The following is a 19,909-nucleotide window of genomic DNA, read 5'->3' on the forward strand; positions in this document are numbered from 1 at the left end:
CTTACATGGTCTTACCTACACAATTCCCCCCATTCTCATCTCATCACACCAGTTCTCCACCATTTTCAAAGCTGTATTGATCTATGTGTATTTCAAAGCGTGACTGTTGTGTTATACTTGCCACTTACAAGAACTACTATGTCATCTGCATACCTCTGTGCGAAAATGCCACTACTGTACAAAGACACAAGCAGTCATCCGCAACTACGTTCCACATAAAGGGAGAAAGGACGCTACTATGAGGACACCCTCGTATCCTTGCACTGATAAGAGTGGGCACCCTACCCGAAGACAGAGCCTTCATCTAGTCGCATGTCTGGCCATCAGTACTACGTTTCGAGACTGTACTAACAATTGCTTATGTTGTCAAAAGCACATCCGATGTCCGGAGACACCTATGACTACGTCTCACTCTGCTCAATCCTACATACTAATTGATGCGGGGGTTAGTCGCATGATCTTCCTGAAGTGCTAATTTGGATGAAGAGTGCGCTACAGGGACGATTCCCAAACAAACCTAGCATTAATTTTCTTCATGATTTTGAGAATAAAGGAAGACAGACATCGGCCTAACGGACTGCATAATCGGGGAGGGAGAAAATCCAATACCTGCTGCAAGCAAACCGTTCTAATTTCTTCCCCACAGGACATTTGCAAGGGCTAAACGAGTTGATCTCTTGACTGTATTATAAATCCGTTCCCTGTTGCTACCATCAGATTCCAGTTGTGTTTTTAAGTTTTCCAAGTCTGTATTTCTTGGATTCCTATACTGCACTTCTTCAAGATGTTACCTTGAGCAGAGAGGAAAGGCTCATCAGACGCATGCCAGTCGTGTACCCGATTAACCATACCCTCCCGTCATAATAGTCACATTCATCATCTCTCTTCGCGAACTTAGGACCAACCACCCACATCTGCAATATGTGGATATTATATATTCTACAAGCGACTTACCACTGCTATTTCTGTTGGTCCTGTCTCATATCTCACTATGTAAGTTAGTATCGAAGCCAATGAATTCCACACCATCTTCTCAGCATGATCCATTAAAGACGCTATCTATCTGGAGGGTGCAGAATCCACATCTTCAGATGTAAGATATGAAGAAAACATTAGGATTCGTACAGAGCCAGACCCAATTAGTCTGACGATGGAAATATCTTGGAACAAAATTACACAACATGAATGTTTTTTACACTATTGCTTACAACAATAAATGCTCTGATTTAATGAATAAGGGTGCTAACAAGTTTACTCCAGTCATGAAAAGCCTTGATACCTTTCCCTTAAAAATACAGGGTTGCTGTATCAGGGCAATATTCTTAGCATAAACTGTGTGTACAGACCACAGCAGAAGACGCGTTGTTGTGCTGCATTTTTCCAGAAAGACCTTGATCCCCATGATCAACCGTCACACACCCCGTGCCATCAGTTGGAACTGCTCTACACAAATACACACCCTCCAGTTCCTTATATTAAGAGTACATGCAGACTTCCTTATCCAACAATTACCATAATTCTGGAACCGCCCGTGCGTACATCCTCAAACCACTAGACACCCTACTGTTCCTCATTAAGAATCGCTGCAGACTACTCATCCACTAATTACCGTAATTCTGGAACTTCCTGTGTTGACATCCTCACACCAACGAATACCCTCCAGTTCCTCATTAAAAAATCGCTCCAGACTACTCATCCACTAATTACCGTAATTCTGGAACTTTCTGTGTTGACATCCTGACACTAACGAATACCCTCCAGTTCCTCATTAAAAAACGCTGCAGACTACTCATCCACCAATTACCGTAATTCTGGAACTTCCTGTGTTGACATCCTCACACCAATGAATACTCTCCAGTTCCACATATTAACCCATTGCCTACCACTGTCATATTTTTAGGACATATTTAAAATATTTTATTTTTTAATATATAAAACTAAGATAATAGTTAAAAACCCTCTTGTGTTACTAATTATATACTGAATTAATATTTTTAACACTTTTATTGTCAAATTTTTAGGTTTAAGCCCTATATTTACTGCCTTTAAATAAGTAAAAAAACTACTTGCGAACCTTTCATGATACATTTATATGTACAATAAATGTTACTTATTTTTATTTGAGCTAAACAACACAAATCTCTTATTTATATAGTCATATTTCAATAAAAGTATAACTTTTCATGAAAAAAGCTTAAACTTAGCTCTCAGCCATGTTTTTTGTAAGCTGTCCTATAAATATGACAGTGGTAAATAGCAGTGGCTTACGCAGTATCTGCTCCAGAGACTAGTTACAACCTGATCTCTCCCCACCAGAGTCTCAATGGAGTGCCTGCAGTTTACTTTTGCTGAACGTTGTCTTTACTGTGATGAATCATTTTAGTTCTGTGTTTTTTTATTGATAAATGTGTATTTTTACTCATAAACAATGGCAAGTACATCACACATGACGACTGAAGAAATACTTCTTTTATTAGGAGATTTAGAAGAAAGTGAAGCTAATGTAGCTAGTGCTAATGTTGTTGTTTTACCGCCACAAAATGTCGATTGTCTTACTGATGAAGAACAGTTTAATGATTATAATACTGAGGATGTGGATATTTCTGAGGTATGTGGTACTTTAGAATTAGAGTTGAAGCAAAATAATGATCTAGACTGTAAAACGTCAAATGAAAGCAAACCTACTAAAGGAAACCCCGAGAACATTAACTCTAGAAAAGTATTGAAAAGAAAGTTTAACAAACCACATAAATCAACTGATAGTAAGAAAAAGAAAGTCAGTAGAACTACCCCTCGGACTTGGAAAAAGTGTCTACCTGAGTATGGTTTTCCAGCTAAAGGAGATGGTTCTTTACAGTGTCTCAATGATTTAAGAGAAAGGTTTCATAGCAAATCACCAGTTGAAATATTTGAAAGCTTACTAACAACAGACATAATGCAAGACATTGTTACTCAAACTATGAAATACGCTTTAGAAATAAAAAATAACCAGTTGTTTGCCTTTTCAGTTGATGAATTGAAGTTGTTTATTGGCATTCTTCTGTTATCCGGGTACAATTGTTTACCTCAAGTTTCACTTTATTGGAGTACTGCAGAGGATTTAGGTGTCCCCATTGTGTCAAAAAATCGTTTTTGGCTTATAAAATCTTATATTCATTTTGCAGATAATGCTATGCTCAATGATGAAACAAAGTGTGATAGAGGTTTTAAAGTGAGGCCCCTCCTGGAAAAAATACAGCAATCATTTGCAAAGTTTGGTGTTTTTGAAGATAAACTTGCTGTTGATGAGATGATAATAAAGTATTTTGGTCGAAATAATTTAAAGCAGTTCATCAGAGGAAAACCAGTACGCTTTGGATATACGTTTTGGGCATTATGTGGTACAAGTGGTTATTGTTACAATTTTGATCTGTACTGTGGTAAAGATTAAGGATGTGAAGAAAATATTGGATTAGGCAGGAGAGTTGTTCAATCTCTTTTGTTTGTTGTTGATGATCCTTTGAGCTACGAATTATATTTTGACAACTTCTTTACGAGTATAGAATTGCTTGAAGAACTCTTTGACTTAGGATTCAGGGCTAGTGGGACTATAAGAGAAAATCGAACACAAAAATGTCCCCTACCGGACAAAAAGGAAATGAATAAACTAGGTAGAGGAGGCTATGATTACACTAGTGATCTGGATAGTGGAATTATGTTGACAAGGTGGCAAGACAATAATATAGTAACAGTTGCAACCAACTTCGACAGTGTTGAACCCCTGGCCAATGTTACTAGGTACAGTAAGGAAGAAAAGAAAAAAGTCCCTTTCCCAGTCCCCAAAAGTATTAAAAATTATAGTAGCTTTATGGGGGGAGTGGATCTTCATGACTGGTTGGCATCTAAATATTGTATCAAAATAAAAGGGAAAAAGTGGTATTGGCCATTATTTACCAAAATTATTGACATGGCATTAGTAAATGCCTGGATTATCCACAAGCTTACATCAGACAATCCTGTTCCTCTCTTAGACTTCAGGCGTGCTATAGCTGTTCCTTATTTGAAGGCAAGTAATAAACGTCTGCCCATTGGAAGACCTTCAGTAATACCCCGTAGTCAACAAGCAGCCCCTTTTGATGACGCAAGATTTGACGGAAGAGATCATCTTTTACACGTTAGAGACAAGCAAAGAAGATGCCAAATGCGACTGTGTACTTCAAAGCCTCTTACGTTTTGCAAAAAGTGCAATGTGACCCTTTGTAAGAAATGTTTTGGCCCTTACCACTCTAAGTGAGCGTATATAAGCCATAAGTTTTTAGATTTCAGGTCTTTTTTATCTTTTTTACAATCATTTATGTAATTTTAAAGTAATATTATTTTTCATATCTTAAGAGTTACTGACATAACATTATATTTTGTTAAAAAATTTAGTTTGACGTAATGACACTTTACAATACCACTGTCATAATTTTAGGACACCAGGTTATTATACAAAGACACTATGGACTACCACTGTCATATTTATAGGACACCATTTTTGTGTGTTTAAAAAATTCATTTTTTTATTAAAAAAAAATGGTATATAACTATAAATGAAATGTTATTTGGACCCAAAATCCTTAGTTTTATCGATTTTGTAAAAAAACTAAAAAGTTGGTAATTAATGGGTTAAGACTCGCTGCAGACTAATCATCCACCAATTACCGTAATTCTGTAACTTCCTGTGTGATCATCCTCACACCAATGGACAGCCTCCAGTTCCACATATTAATAATCACTGCAGACTACTAATCCACCAATTACCGTAATTCTGGAACTTCCTGTGTGGCCATCCTCACACCAATGGACACCCTCCAGTTCCACATATTAAGAATCGCTGCAGACTGCTCATCCACCAATTACCGTAATTCTGGCACTTCCTGTTTAGACATCCTCACGCCAGTGGACACCCTCCAGTTCCACATATTAAGAATCGCTGCAGACTACTCATCCACCAATTACCGTAATTCTGGAACTTCCTGTGTTGACATCCTCACACCAACGAATACCCTCCAGTTCCTCATTAAAAATCGCTGCAAACTACTCATCCACTAATTACCGTAATTCTGGAATTTCCTGTGTTGCCATCCTCACACCAATAAATACCCTCCATTTCCACATATTAAGAATCTCTGAAGACTACTTTACCACCAATTACCAGAATTCTGAAACTTCCACTGTGGACATTCTCACACCAATAAATACCCTCCATTTCCACATATAATGAATCGCCGTAGACTACTCATCCACGAATTACAGTAATGCTGGAACTTCCTGTATTGACATCCTCACACCAATGGACACCCTCCAGTTCCTCATTAAAAATCGCTGCAAACTACTCATCCACTAATTACCGTAATTCTGGAATTTCCTCTGTTGACATCCTCACACCAATAAATACCCTCTATTTCCACATTAAGAATCGCTGAATACTACTTTGCCACCAATTACCATAATTCCGAAACTTCCCCGTGGACACCAATGAATACCCTCCAGTTCCACATTTATGAATCGCCGTAAACTACTCATCCACGAATTACCGTAATTCTGGAACTTCCTGTATTGACATCCTCACAAAAATGGACACCCTATAGTTCCACATATTAAGAATCGCTGCAGACTACACATCCACCAATTACCGTAATTCTGGAACTTCCTGTGTTGACATCCTCACACCAATGAATACCCTCCAGATCCACATATTAAGACACGCTGCAGACTAATCATCCACCAATTACCATCATTCTGTAACTTCCTGAATTAATATCCTCACACCAATGGACACCCTATAGTTCCACATATTAAGAATCGCTGCAGACTACTCATCCACCACTTACCGTAATTCTAGAACTTCCTGTATTGACATCCTCACACCAATGGACACCCTCCAGTTCGTCATTAAGAATCGCTGCAGATTACTCATCCACTAATAATCATAATTCTGGAACCGCCCGTTCTTACATCCTTACACCAATGGACACCCATCAGTTCCACATATTAAGAATCGCTGCAGACTACTCATCCACCAATTACCGTAATTCTGGAACTTCCTGTGTTGACATCATCAAACCAATGGACACCCTCCAGTTCCACATATTAAGAATCGCTACAGACTACTCATCCACCAATTACCGTAATTCTGGAACTTCCTGTGTTGACATCCTCAAACCAATGGACACCCTCCAGTTCCACATATTAAGAATCGCTGCAGACTACACATCCACCACTTACCGTAATTCTAGAACTTCCTGTATTGACATCCATCACACCAATGGACACCCTCCAGTTCGTCATTAAGAATCGCTGCAGATTACTCATCCACTAATAACCATAATTCTGGAACCGCCCGTGCTTACATCCTCACACCAATGGACACCCATCAGTTCCACATATTAAGAATCGCTGCAGACTACTCATCCGCCAATTACCGTAATTCTGGAACTTCCTGTGTTGACATCATCAAACCAATGGACACCCTCCAGTTCCACATATTAAGAATCGCTACAGACTACTCATCCACCAATTACCGTAATTCTGGAACTTCCTGTGTTGACATCCTCAAACCAATGGACACACCCTCCAGTTCCACATATTAAGAATCGCTGCAGACTACTCATCCACCAATTACTGTAATTCTGGAACTTCCTGTGTTGACATCCTCAAACCAATGAATACACTCCAGTTCCACATATTATGAATCGCTGCAGACTACTCATCCACCAATAACCGTAATTCTGGAACTTCCTGTGATGACATCCTCAAACCAATGGACAACCTCCTGTTCCTCATTAAGAATCGCTGCAGACTACTCATCCACCAATTACCGTAATTCTGGAACTTCCCGTGTGGACATCCTCACACTAATGGACACCGTCCAACTCCTCATTAAGAATCGCTGCAGACTACTCATCCACCAATTACCGCAATTCTGGAACCGCTCGTGCGTACATACTCACACCAACGGACACCCTCCAGTTCCACATATTAAGAATCGCTGCAGACTACTCATCCACCAATTACCGTAATTCTGGAATTTCCTGTACTAACATCCTCACACCAATGGACACCCTCCTGTTCCTCATTAAGAATCGCTGCAGACTACTCATCCACCAATTACCGTAATTCTGGAACTTCCCGTGTGGACATCCTCACACTAATGGACACCGTCCAACTCCTCATTAAGAATCGCTGCAGACTACTCATCCACCAATAACCATAATTCCGGAACTTCCTGTACTAACATCCTCACACCAATGGACACCCTCCTGTTCCTCATTAAGAATCGCTGCAGACTACTCATCCACTAATAACCATAATTCTGGAACCGCCCGTGCGTACATTCTCACACTACTGGACAACCTCCTGTTCCTCATTAAGAATCGCCGTAGACTACTCATCCACGAATTACCGTATTTCTGTAACTTCCTGTATTAACATCCTCACACCAATGGACACCCTCCAGTTCCTCATTAAGAATCGCTGCAGCCTACTCATCCACCAATTACTGTACCATAATTCTGAAACTTCCCCGTGTGGACATTCATATCGACTTTCAAGTCTGTCATGGAAATTCCACCACTTTGACTTGCAATGCTTTAAGGATGATCGCAGAGTCCCTCTCGGCCACAGAACTGTCGACCCAGGGGAAGACGTTAGTAGACCCTTATGAGGTTCCTAAAATCTCCAAAGATGACATCCATCACCTCATTACTCCAACCATCAGACTCGAGGCCGGATTCCACAACTAATCCTCAAGTCTCGTCATTGCAACACAAGAAGACAAGAACTCATCTTTCAGGAAGTACTTCTTAATCTTCGGAAACACAAACTCTTCCTCTGTGGGAAGTGCACCCCGAAAGTATACCATGACTTTCAGGGTACACTTTCAGCAGTTCTACTAACCGCCGAAACAATCGATCAGGCCCTCTTTGGGAAATTCGCCTCCCTTGTCCAGACTGTAAAAGAGGGCGTACCGCTCCCTTGCTATTGCAGGACAAATCAAATCAAATCAAATCTGTTTTATTGCTGAGACAATAATACATCGTATGGCAAACGTCAATTAATAATAATATCCTAAAATTTCAGTCATTCATACTATAATACACATACAGACATACAATGTTTAAAGTCACACCTCTTTCATTCATCGCCATTGCAACCCACTTCGAACAGCGGTGTCATTCTTCAATTTGGGCGGCCTCCCAGTTGAATGCCAAAAAACTCACCTGCATTATAAAACGCTTGAGACACCAAGACGCGTTTTAGGCGAGTCTTAAACGCCTTCGGCGTTGGAGCATCTTTGATTGGATTGGGCAGTCTGTTGAGGAATTGAAACACCCGCTTGTGAAGGCAGGCGTTCATAAACCACCGTTCTGCAGACAGGACAGACATAAACTGGACTTTCCCGTGTGGACATTCATATCGACAGGACAGACAAACAGCAAGTGTTCGGCAATTTCCTCCTGCTCGTCACACATACTACAGGATATCCCGAAGGATACCGACTCTGTGAAGATGCTTCCTCAAGACACCATGTCCCATAACAGGAGAAGGACACCTCATCATCATCATCATCTAACGTTTCCTTTATCACGGGTCCGTCGTACACAGCCTCCTCCACTTTTGTCTGTCATTCCAGGTCTCCTCTTCCTCCACCTGCATTTTCTCTAGTCTCCTTCTCTCTATGTCTTTCCACACTTGGTCCTCCCATCTTCCTCTCGGTCTTCCTCTTGGTCTTCATCCTCTTTCCTCCTTCTCCAGTGCTATTCTAGGCATTCTATTATCTCCCATCCTCTTCACATGCCTCATCCACTGTATTCTTCTTCTTTCCATTGTCTCTTGCAGTGAAACTACCTTCAATCTTTCTCTGGTTATTTCGCTCCTTATTCTATCTCTTCTTGTAGTCTTCTCTATCCCTCTTAAAAATCTCATTTCTGCAACTTTTAATCTGCTTAAATCATTTTTAGTCCACGTCCACGTCTCTGCTCCATATAATAAAATTGGTTGGAAATAAGATTTATACATCAATACTTTTGATTCTTTCCCAATGTTCCAACTCCACACAATCTTCTTCACCATATTGAAAAACTTTCCACTCTTCCATATTCTGTTTCCTATCTCTTCTCTGATTGTGCCCCTATCTGTTATGATACTTCCTAAATAACAGAAATTCTTCACCGTTTCAAGTCTTTTTCCTTCAACTAACACGTCTTTGTTATTTCCTTCCCTTCTCTCTACTTTCATTATTTTACATTTTTGTATGTTCATCTCTAAACCATATTTCTTCGCCACTTTTGCCCATTTGTTCAACTCTCGTTCTAACTCTTCTTCCCTATTTTCCCATATCATTATGTCATCCGCATATGCTATCGTCTTAAGTTCTTCTGCTCCTCTGTTTCCTTGTACTTCTAGAATAATTTCATCCAATATAATATTGAAAAGGAAAGGTGACAATATGCTTCCCTGCCTTACTCCTCTCTCTGTTTTAAAAGTTTCCGTATATTTTTCTTCAATTCTCACCCTGTTTTTACATATGCCGTACAGGTTCTTTATTCTTACTACTATTCCCTCACGCAATCCTCTCTTTCTCATACTCTCCCATATCCTTTCTCTCAGTACCTTATCATATGCCTTCTGTAGGTCTATAAAAGCTACCATTGTATCTTTTCCGTATTCCCACCTCTTTTCTAACACTTGTCTCATCACAAAGATAGCATCCACCGTTGACCTACCTTTCCTAAAACCACATTGCTCCTCTCTTCCTGTTTCTTCCAGTACTGGTCTAATTTTCTGCAACAGTATTTTTTTCATAAATCTTTTGTGTGTGTCAAAACAAAGTTATTCCCCTATAATTCTCGCATTTTTTCTTATTGCCTTTCTTTAAAATCGGCACTATTATTCCCATTTTCCAGTCTTCTGATATCTTCTTTTCCTTCCAAATCACTCTCATCACTCTGTACAACCATTGCATTCCTAATGGTCCCGCCGCCTTTATCATCTCAGCTGTCAGCTCGTCTATTCCCGCAGATTTCCCCTCTTTCATCTCTTTAACCGCTCATCTTCTGTCTCCTCTGTCATATGTCTTCTTTCCTCTTCATTTTCTGTTCCAGTAGTTCCTTAAAATACTCTTTCCATGTCTTCAAAAACCTCTTTCTCATCCTATTTGATTTCCCTGAAAACATCCACCACCTTAGTCATTATTTCTTTAGGTTTCGTCTTGTTCCTTATCACCCCATAAAAAATCTTATTTCCTTGGAAGTTATTTCCTTCAGTTTTTCTTCAAAATCCTTCCATGTCCTCTCCTTTGCCTCCTTCATCATCTTTGCTGATGCCCTTGCAAGTCTCTTCCATTTGTCCCTCTTTTCGTTTGACCTATCCTTAAACCATTCTCGCCAAGCTTTATTTTTGTTTTTTACTGCTTCAGCAATTCTTTCATTCCACCAAGGGGTCTCTTTATCCCTTCTTTTACCTGAAGTTCGTCCACACGTTTCTTCTGCAGCTTTGACTATAGCATTCTTGAAATTTGTCCATTCCTCCTCTCCTGTTTTGACCTTCCCCTTGGGTATTGTTCCTCTAATGTTATTTACAAACTCCTCTCTAACTTTCGTATCTTTTAACTACCATCAGGAGAAGAAACCTGATCTACTTAATTAGAGAAGGTTAGACGTCACTCTGATGAAGGTGGCTGTAGAACCATTCTGCTCATTCTTAGTCCCGGATGCAGCCTCCACCTTCTCTCATGTTCAGCGTGAACCACTTCGAGAGCCCCAAGAGATTCAAAACCTAAAAATGCCACAGAACTGTTATGTTCTCATCATATTGGATACTGATCTTTAGTTGGCCAGAGCATCAGTTCTTTCGTTCCCAAAGATCCCATCATGACCAGAAACTTAACAAACAGTGACATTGTCAGCCTCACCCAATAATGCCAAAAGCATTTTTTCCCACTCACGTAGTTTAATTTTTTTATTTCCTGTAGCTTTCACATCAGATTTCTTTTTTATTTTTGTTTTCATATTTTGGAGCATTTTGTTCATTTGAGTAGCATTTTACTTCATTTCCTGTAGTTTGGGAATACGTAGAACACAAGGTTTCCCACGCTTTCTTCTTTTCTAATAAGACTTTGGGAACCCTTGACTTTTTCCAACAACACAGTATTTTCTGATAATATTTTTACAAATAGCTCCCTATCCGCAACCAATTTCTTATCAACGTCTCCTTCATCTTCAGATGATGTCATGATACCTATAAACAGGATAAGCAAGAGAAACACGAGTGGTAACAGGAACACGACTCAGAAACGGCACGTGAGTTGTCTGTATGGCCTGCGCCGCACTTCACCGCTGCAGACTGGAAGAGTGCGGAGTGGGGGAAACAAGTCTGAACATGAAAAGTAGCTGCATCTACACTAGAGTTGTATCTACCCGTAGTTGTATCTCCAATTTTTATAGAATAGGGTAGTTGCAACTACGGAGTGTTAGCGCGTGTTTTATCACTCCAGTTTTGAGATAAAGCTATCACTACACTGTAGTGTCTACTATGAAGTTGCTACGTTTTAATCACTTCACTCAATAATTGTTAATTAAAAATTGACCCTTTCATACGATGTCTAAAATGTGCTGGTAATGTGGGAACATTTGTTTTCTGGTTAAAAATACTGGAAAAACAATATTTTAGAACATGTATTGGATCTTTTCCGTTATGTGTCAGCAATTTCTAAAAATTATTTCTATGTCTTTGTAATAAAACAAATACCACATACCTTTATTCTGGAGGCCAGTAGGCGACAATATCACTAATAATTTGTTCAAATAAGTCTTTATCACGATTTCGGCGACGCCACAAAAATTCACACAAATATGAGTCAATCATAGAGCGCCGCGTACCGCACTGAACTTTATTCCGATGTTTTGCAAGCCGCCAGTTACTTTCAACCGTTTGTGTGTGAGCACCTGTCTCCGGATCAACAAAATTGTATTTATGAGTAACAGTAAAATGTTCATAACCGTGTTTGTACAATTGTTTATATGATTTCCATTCGTCTGAAATGATTGTCGTTCCACTTCGAATGTAGTTTTTAATTATTGGAATTAATTGTTGTGGCTGATCTATTTTCGACGGCAACCAAGAAACATTCTTCAGTTTCTCTACAGATTCCACCGAAAACCCACTGTTCTGGAATAACACGACCGACGTTATTTTTCCGGCGAGCAAATAAACTTTCGTCAATTTCAACCGTCAGGCCAGGTCCGCCAATTACAATAGGGTTTTGTACCAAGTGACTCGCGGTCACTTCACGCATGTAATTGTTCCAGTCCACCGCAGTTCCATGATTTATACCAAGTTCTTTTTCGCAGAATTTTGTCGACGTCAATTCTTGTGACCAACAATATATGAAAAACAGAACTGTTCGAAAAGGTAACTTTGAGCCGGTGAAATATGTGTCTTGACGCAATTGTTTGTACTCGCGGCACGTTGTTTTATTACAAACCCAACGGAATCGATTTTGTAAATATAATTTCATTTCATGTCCGTTCGCACATTTACGTGGATTGTGTAACAATCCTTTTTTTCTGGAAAAACGACACAGCGTCTTCTTCATTTTTACAACTTTCAACCAACTGGATAAAATTCATTACACAGCATTAAACACACTAAGGCGACTAAACAGGACAACAATACACGCACAGGCAAGAGCAGGAACTGACTGCACCGCTACCGTGGCTCCGTTATCGCGCCGCCTCGTTATCTTGTCCAGACGGGCAAAGTCCAACCGGTTATAACTACTGTCGGCAGTTTGTATTATCTAAAAATACCTATTTCTTCCATTACAAAGTGAATTCCACTCAGTTTTGCCTCATAGACAATAAATAGAAATTGCTGACACATAACGGAAAAGATCCCATGTATTTATTATACATTACAAAATAACACAAAGGCTTCAGAAAAACTGAAGAATAAAATATTCACTTGCAAAAGTCACAAATGTAATGTTCACTTTCACAACCAGCGCACAGAGTATGGCACCATGACTCACAAAGTAAGCATTTAACCCAAAGTTCCCCTCGAACATCACATGAAAAAGCCTCTCCACAAAAAATGCATATAGCGTCATCCTCTTCTGCTGGCATTTCACCCACAGGACATCTCCATAACTGATTCCCCTGATGATATTGAATAGGTTTCTGAGTTTTCTTAAATTTCAAGTTTTCTTTTACAAGCTTTGAGTTGTTGATCTTTCCCTTTTGGAAGTATTTTTTCAGATTTGTTCAAAGTTTTTCCTGACTGTTCTTCAAGTTGAAGTTTTCTTTTGCAAGGTTTGTGTTGTTGATCTTTTTCCTCTCCCTTTTGAAAGTATTTTTTTTTTTTTTTACTTGTTCAGAGCTTTTTCAAGTTCTGTTTTATAGGGAGAGCTTGAATTCCTGCAGACGAAGATGGTTTTCTTCCTCTATTTGAAGTTTTCTGCTTTAACCCAGGTATTGGCATTATATCTCTAGGAGAAACACAGCGAGCAGGTTGATTTGAAGGGCCAGCTTCTTGTAGATCGATATCACTGGGCCGAAAAGGGTTGTCTGGTTACTCCATCATCCCGACAATTTTTGAGAAGCAGGAATGGGCGTGCATGAAGGATTATCACCAACCTGAAGAGTGGTAGATTTTGGAGACTGAATGTTTACATCTGTATTTTGAATTGTTCCAGTTTGGGGAAAAGGTTCTGAAGGTAGGAAATCCACATTTTTAAAAACAGTGCGGTCACAAGGTTGTATTCCTGTAACTTTAAATCCAGTAGCAGCAATAAGTCCTGTTTTGCATTGCATGTAAGCCTTACCAAAAATTTCAGCGATGTCATAAGAGCCTACAGGCCGATCGTTGTGTCACAAAAAACTGACGCACAAATTCACTATAGTAACTTTTCAACGGTCACATAAATGTTTTATCTAAAAGGTTGGGTTTTGTGGGATGTTTGTGGGGGGAATGCTGACAATCGTCACATGATTTTTACGAGCTAGATCAATTATTTCAACATTCCTTGTATGGGTGTTGTGCCCATCGAAAATTAACAGGACAGGTGTTGCGGGGACGGTTAGCGGGCTACCCGAGTGGCAAGATAACCCGTAACAATTTTCACCTTGAAGAGTAGGAATTCAAGAGATGACTCGGTACATCGGGTTAAAAATAAGTTTATTGAAAGTAGTCACTTGGCACAACTCTGTTCACAACATGTAAAATGAAAACACCTGTATAAAATTACTACTGAGAATAAACTATTAACACTATACTTTGTGGTACTTATGTTTAACAATTCCAACATCTAACTATTCTGCCTACTACCGCGACCGGTTCCTCGCTGTGCAGTCTGCGGAGACTGATCCCAACACCGTGACCGTTCCTCACTGTGCAGTCTGCGGAGACTGATCATTACTGCTGCGCCTCGCAGGGCTTAAATAACACAACCTATTAAGAGCGATTATCGCTCTTTACATATCATTGTCCAAAGTGCCAATGATCTGTAGATTGCTGTGTGAGCAGTGACAATTTGTTAATGATAATGTTGTACAGGGGTGCGGCAGTCAATCCCGCATTTTTGAAATAGGTGTAAAAAATAAACGGAGGTAGATATCAAAATTATATTCATAAAATAGTTTTCTACATTAAAAAGCATTTAAGAAACATTGAAAATAATCACTGTTTGAAAATAACATCAGCAAGATGGCGGCCTTCCCGAGTACGGCATTCGCGCAGGCATCACGAAGCATAGGCTGAGGAATTCTCTCAATTTCTAGCCGGATTCTTGCCTTCAGTTCACCAACAGTATGAGGTCTTTCTTCGTATACTTTACTTTTTAGGTAACCCCACAAGAAAAAATCACACGCAGTGAGGTCTAGTGAACCAGACCTCAGTCTAGTGGCCACGGAATCGGGCCATTGCGGGAAATCACTCGGTTTGGGAAAACTCCGTTAAGAAACATTCATGCTCACGCGGGCTGTGTGACTTGTTGCTCCATCTTGTTGAAACAATGTTTCTTCATTCACTTCATGTTGCCGAAGCTGAGGAATGAAGAATGTCCTTAACATTGTCGAATAGCGCTCAGCATTCACGGTAACAGATTGCTCTCTTTCGTTTTCAAAAAAATAAGGGCCTATGATACCCGACGAGGACATTGCGCACCAAACTGTTACCTTAGATGAATGGAGAGGTTTTTGATGTAATTGTTGCGGGTTCTGGTCACTCCAATACCTAAAGTTCTGTTTGTTCACATATCCCGATAAATGAAAATGCGCCTCGTCACTCATCCAGAGGTTGTGAACAAGCTCACCATTTTCTTCAATCATTTCCAAAAAATGGTTACAGAAACTCAGTCGAGCATCAAAGTCATTCTCATTCAAAGCGTTAACCACTTGAATTTTGTAAGGATGGTGATGTAAATGTAACCTCAAAATTCTTCTGACGGTTCTGTCAGAAATTCCAAGTGCCGTACTCTGTCGACGCGCTGATCTCCGAGGGCTTCTTCCCACAGCAATTCGAACGCGTTCAATATTCTCTGGAGTTCGCACTGATCTCGCACTGCCACCTCTTTTCCTTGTCGTTTCACCAATATTTTCAAAGTTTTCGACCCACAACTTAATTGCGTTTACCGAAGGCACTGATCTGTTGCGATTAATTTGAAAATGCGCTCGGAAACTACGCATAGCGGCTACATAGCTACCACTTTGATAAAAAGCTTTCACGGCAAACGAACGTTGTTGCTTAGTCCACGGCTCCATGTCTACTGAAATGCTATGAATAGGAGAACACAATGGTGACCTTGGCTGCTCGGCCCCCACCACTCCTACGCTCCTGCGCGCTATTTATAAATGCGGGATTGACTGCCGCACCCTGTATATCTATTACTTATCTAACGTCTACTCTTCTCACGCTAAAACTATTCTAGTTATTGGTACACATTAAATAATACATACAATCATGGCTACATGTTCTTACATACTAATATGATTACAAAATAATGTTACTATACAACACAGGGGACTCAACAGTCGGGTGTGTTTTTTTGAAGAAAGTGGTTAAACCACTCTGTAAATAGATCTGTTTGGATCCATCCTGATGAGTGGCATCTGCCAAGTGCTCCTGGTGGCGCTCCTCTCATGAGAGCATCATCATATTTTTCCTGGAGAAGATTAACACAGGGGGTACAAAAGTTCCTCCGGCACTCATGCAGCAAATTACTGTAACGAGGGAACCCCGCTCTGCTGACGTGATTGCCCCCACTTGCCTTTTTCCTTTTTAATTCCACAACATGTGGTATCTTACTTTGCACAACAGATAGCCCCGTTTCATCAACATTAAACACCCTGTCACTTGGGTAAGGATGTTTATCATACACAGCTTCTAAAATATTAAAATGCTTATCAACAGCATCCTTATTAAAGCCATTTGCTCTAGAATATGAGGTCCCGATTGGTTTCTGTATAGTGAGCCCCTCTTTGTGACGTCTTATGAACAAGTCAAACCAGGCTCTGCCTGCAGTTTCATTTTAAAAAGGGGGCGTGGAATATTGTTTCTAACAGCTAATTGGTAGGCTAGTCTTTTTACATAATCTCTTCTTAAGCCATAAAAAAACGATCATCCATTTCTATTTAAATATTCAAACCAGCTGTGTTTCCAAATGAGCAGGTAAAACAGACTTTCGCCCAACTTTGAGGTTTACACACTCCTCTGGTGTTTTATCGCTATTGACAAATCGTTGTAAAGACGTCTGAGGAACATTGTAAAAGCTTCACAGCTTTTCTCAGACCCATCTTCTTTTCTCTTACTGAAACAATTGCTTCAATCATAGGTTGGGGAATTCCCAATCTTGGGAAAGGATTGCGGCCAATAACTTTCCTCGGCATCTGAAACAATGCAAAGGAAATGTAGTAGACACAACCAATTTATGAGGGAAATGTGGAAGCGTTTCCACATTTCCCACTATGTTGTGTTTCCATATTACCAGCATCGCCATATTGAATTTTGAAGTTAAATCTACGCCACATTTTTAGGCTAGGAGTTTAGTTAGTTGCACCAGATTGTAGCGAATGTTTTACTTAACAATTATTGCCTAAGCACTAATAAATATCTTTTTAGACTATGTGATAAAACAAACTTTAGAATTTACCCTTAATGATTGAAAAATCTAGAAAAAACTTCAAACACCTGCTTCACTGACAATGAACCACGAGGTGACTACCAGAGCTCCTACAGGCTTGTTAAAGAAAGAGAGTAAGAAGTTGATGCAGTCAACCGCTAGTCTGCAGCACCTCTCTCACAAGCTCTTCAAGTTAGGCTTTCCACATTACCAACACGTTTCCACATTTGCACCACTTCCTCTACCATATTTGTATAGACACACACTTTGAGATCAAATACTAAATATTTCATTCTTACTTCGCAATCCGTTTAGCTGACTGTGTTTGTTTGCTTTTTTATTTTAATAAAAACAGTTTTATTTTAACTGGTTTCATAATAACAGCAGTATTTTAATTTGCTCTAAACTTAAAATCATCAAATTACAAGGTTTTACATTATATTAATGACTAAGATAAGAAAATGATAATAATAATAATAGTTTTTTAGTCATTGTCCTATTGTATTAGAAACTCATACATAAAAATAACCAAAATTAAGAACTAGTAATCATTACTTATATAACCTCAATTTCTAGAACAAATGTCTGTAAGCAATAAAGTCAATAATAATATAATGTTTTTGCAATAATACGTTATTGAATACACTTAAATACCTTCAAATATTTACAATCTGTCATTAATTTTTCCAAATATACATGCTTTACCACGCCCAACACTCAAAAGCAACAAAACAAACAACATTCAACATTGACTTACTTCACTTTCACTCTCAACCAAACACATGTTCTGTTAGAAGTAAAAACTAGTGCTGCTCCCAGTGGAAGATTAGTGAACTAATAACCTAAGTCACTTTCATTCTAAACACTTGTATGTCAAAGGTTTCCCAAAAATGGACTTAACTCATATTTCATTTTTTTTTTACTTACGCCACTTTTATTCTCACCGGCTCATATGATACTTATAATAGTATGGCATGACTATAGATAAAGAAATATGACAAATAAGTATGAAAAGAAAACAAATAATTTTTATATGTGTGATACTTATAATAGTATGGGATGACTATAGATAAAGAAAACAAATCATTTTAAAAAGTAGAACAAAAAATCACAAATGTAGTTTTTAGGGAGAATCATAGCTGCTACAACCTGCATGTGCCCACTTCCCACAAATTACACACCGATACCACAGTTCAGTTTTAATGCCATATTCCCCGCTGACTAAACACATTTCACTGTCTGGAAAATAAAATCTATTCCCTCGTCTATTTCATCGTCGTCGCATAACGTTGACTCATCTATTTCTTCTTTTGAAAACGTTTTCTTCAAAAGAAATCTGTCTGCTGCACCTTTTCCTTCTTTTTTGACTTTGGATGTGGCCCTTGCATTTGGTGATGCTTGATTTTAATTTTGAGTTTTACCCTCGACATGACCTGACTTCTTCAAAAGTTTAAGTTTTTGGAACAATCTTTGTGTCATCAATTACCTTTTCGATTCTACACTTAGCTTTCATATCTTTAATGACTCTTTTTATTCTGTGCTTCCTTCAATACATTTGTCATGGGTGTGGACGTCATAATAATGGAATGTTGATTTCTTTCCAGTTTGGGATTGTATCCTGAGAGATAAAATCCATAACTTTTCCTCGTTTGTACGGGAAGATCCCTGCTGCACCAAATCCTGATATGCCCTTCACCATAATCGCGACGTTTAATGTAAGCTTCATTGAAGATCGAAGCAATAATAAACTGATATCTTCTCGCAGCCATTTAGATCCTGTCCATACAGAATGTTGAATGCCTTCTTGAGAGGACCGTAATAGCCAAATCTAAAGGCTGCAATTTTTGTTGACGTGGGTATGGTGGTATAGAAACTACGTGAATATAAATAGCTCTACAAAACTCATAGCTATCTATAGAGATGTGACTTCCGTGGTTGTCCATTATTAATAGCACGGGGTCTATTTGTGCTTAAGTCAATCATTGAAAGAATCTTCGTTTGACCATTCGTTTATTGAACATCTATATATGGCCCTAAGCTGATCCTCCTTTTTCCAACTTAAGAAAACATCCGCTTCCGGGGATAGATGAACATGGGAGGGATGTAAATTCCAGAAGTACTTACATGTCAGACCACCGTAATGTTTTACCTCCCTCGGACGTCCTGGGTATGACGTTAAAACTGCCTTCCCCATCCTTTCCCGTATCCTTAATCCTATCCATCCCTACTCACTCCTTTCCGACTGTTCCGCTTCGTCACCCGCTGGGAGTGCCCCAGCCCTAACCAAGGAGTGCCTTCTTGTTAGTGTGCTGGGGCTGATGTGCGCTTGCGCTGCCGACGCGTCAGTGACGATACGGATCTGAGACCAGCCCACGTCAGTCCTTGGTCAGGAAGTGTGCAGTGAGCAGAGATGTCGGAGTCTCTGCTGCTACGTGCGAGCCCGAGTCGTGCCGCGAATTCCCGTCTCGGTTAAACGAGTCTTAACCACCAGGCCCCCCCGGGGAACTGGGGGTTAGGGGTAGGGGTTCCTGTTTTGTATACAAGGAACCCGAGGGCACGGTCCCGTTCCTGGTGTTTCGAGCCCGCACCTCTCCACACACTTCCCGAAAAGCGCTGGTTAAACTTTCTATGGATACCTCCCACAACTCCAAGGCACAGTGTAGTAAAACAGAGATTAGCGAAAGTGTAATCTGGAAAAAGACCATCCACCCGAACTCCATGCAAGAAGGAGGGACACGGCAAACAAAGAAGTATATAGACCAAAATTGA

General features: G+C 39.6%; 1 protein-coding gene across 1 annotated transcript in view; it reads right to left on the reverse strand.

Annotated features, from left to right (window-relative positions):
• Positions 1–7,915: 7,915 nt before the first annotated feature.
• LOC124358556 overlaps positions 7,916–19,909 on the reverse strand; it is a 69,661-nt gene continuing 57,667 nt past the window's right edge. The window contains exons 5-6 of the mRNA XM_046810858.1: positions 19,373–19,499; positions 7,916–8,001 (exon numbers count right to left, since the gene is read on the reverse strand). Of these exons, the coding sequence (XP_046666814.1) occupies positions 7,916–8,001; positions 19,373–19,499 (213 nt within the window). The remainder of the gene's footprint in view (positions 8,002–19,372; positions 19,500–19,909) is intronic.

Source organism: Homalodisca vitripennis, chromosome 3, assembly GCF_021130785.1.
Source record: "Homalodisca vitripennis isolate AUS2020 chromosome 3, UT_GWSS_2.1, whole genome shotgun sequence".
Lineage (NCBI taxonomy): Eukaryota > Metazoa > Arthropoda > Insecta > Hemiptera > Cicadellidae > Homalodisca > Homalodisca vitripennis.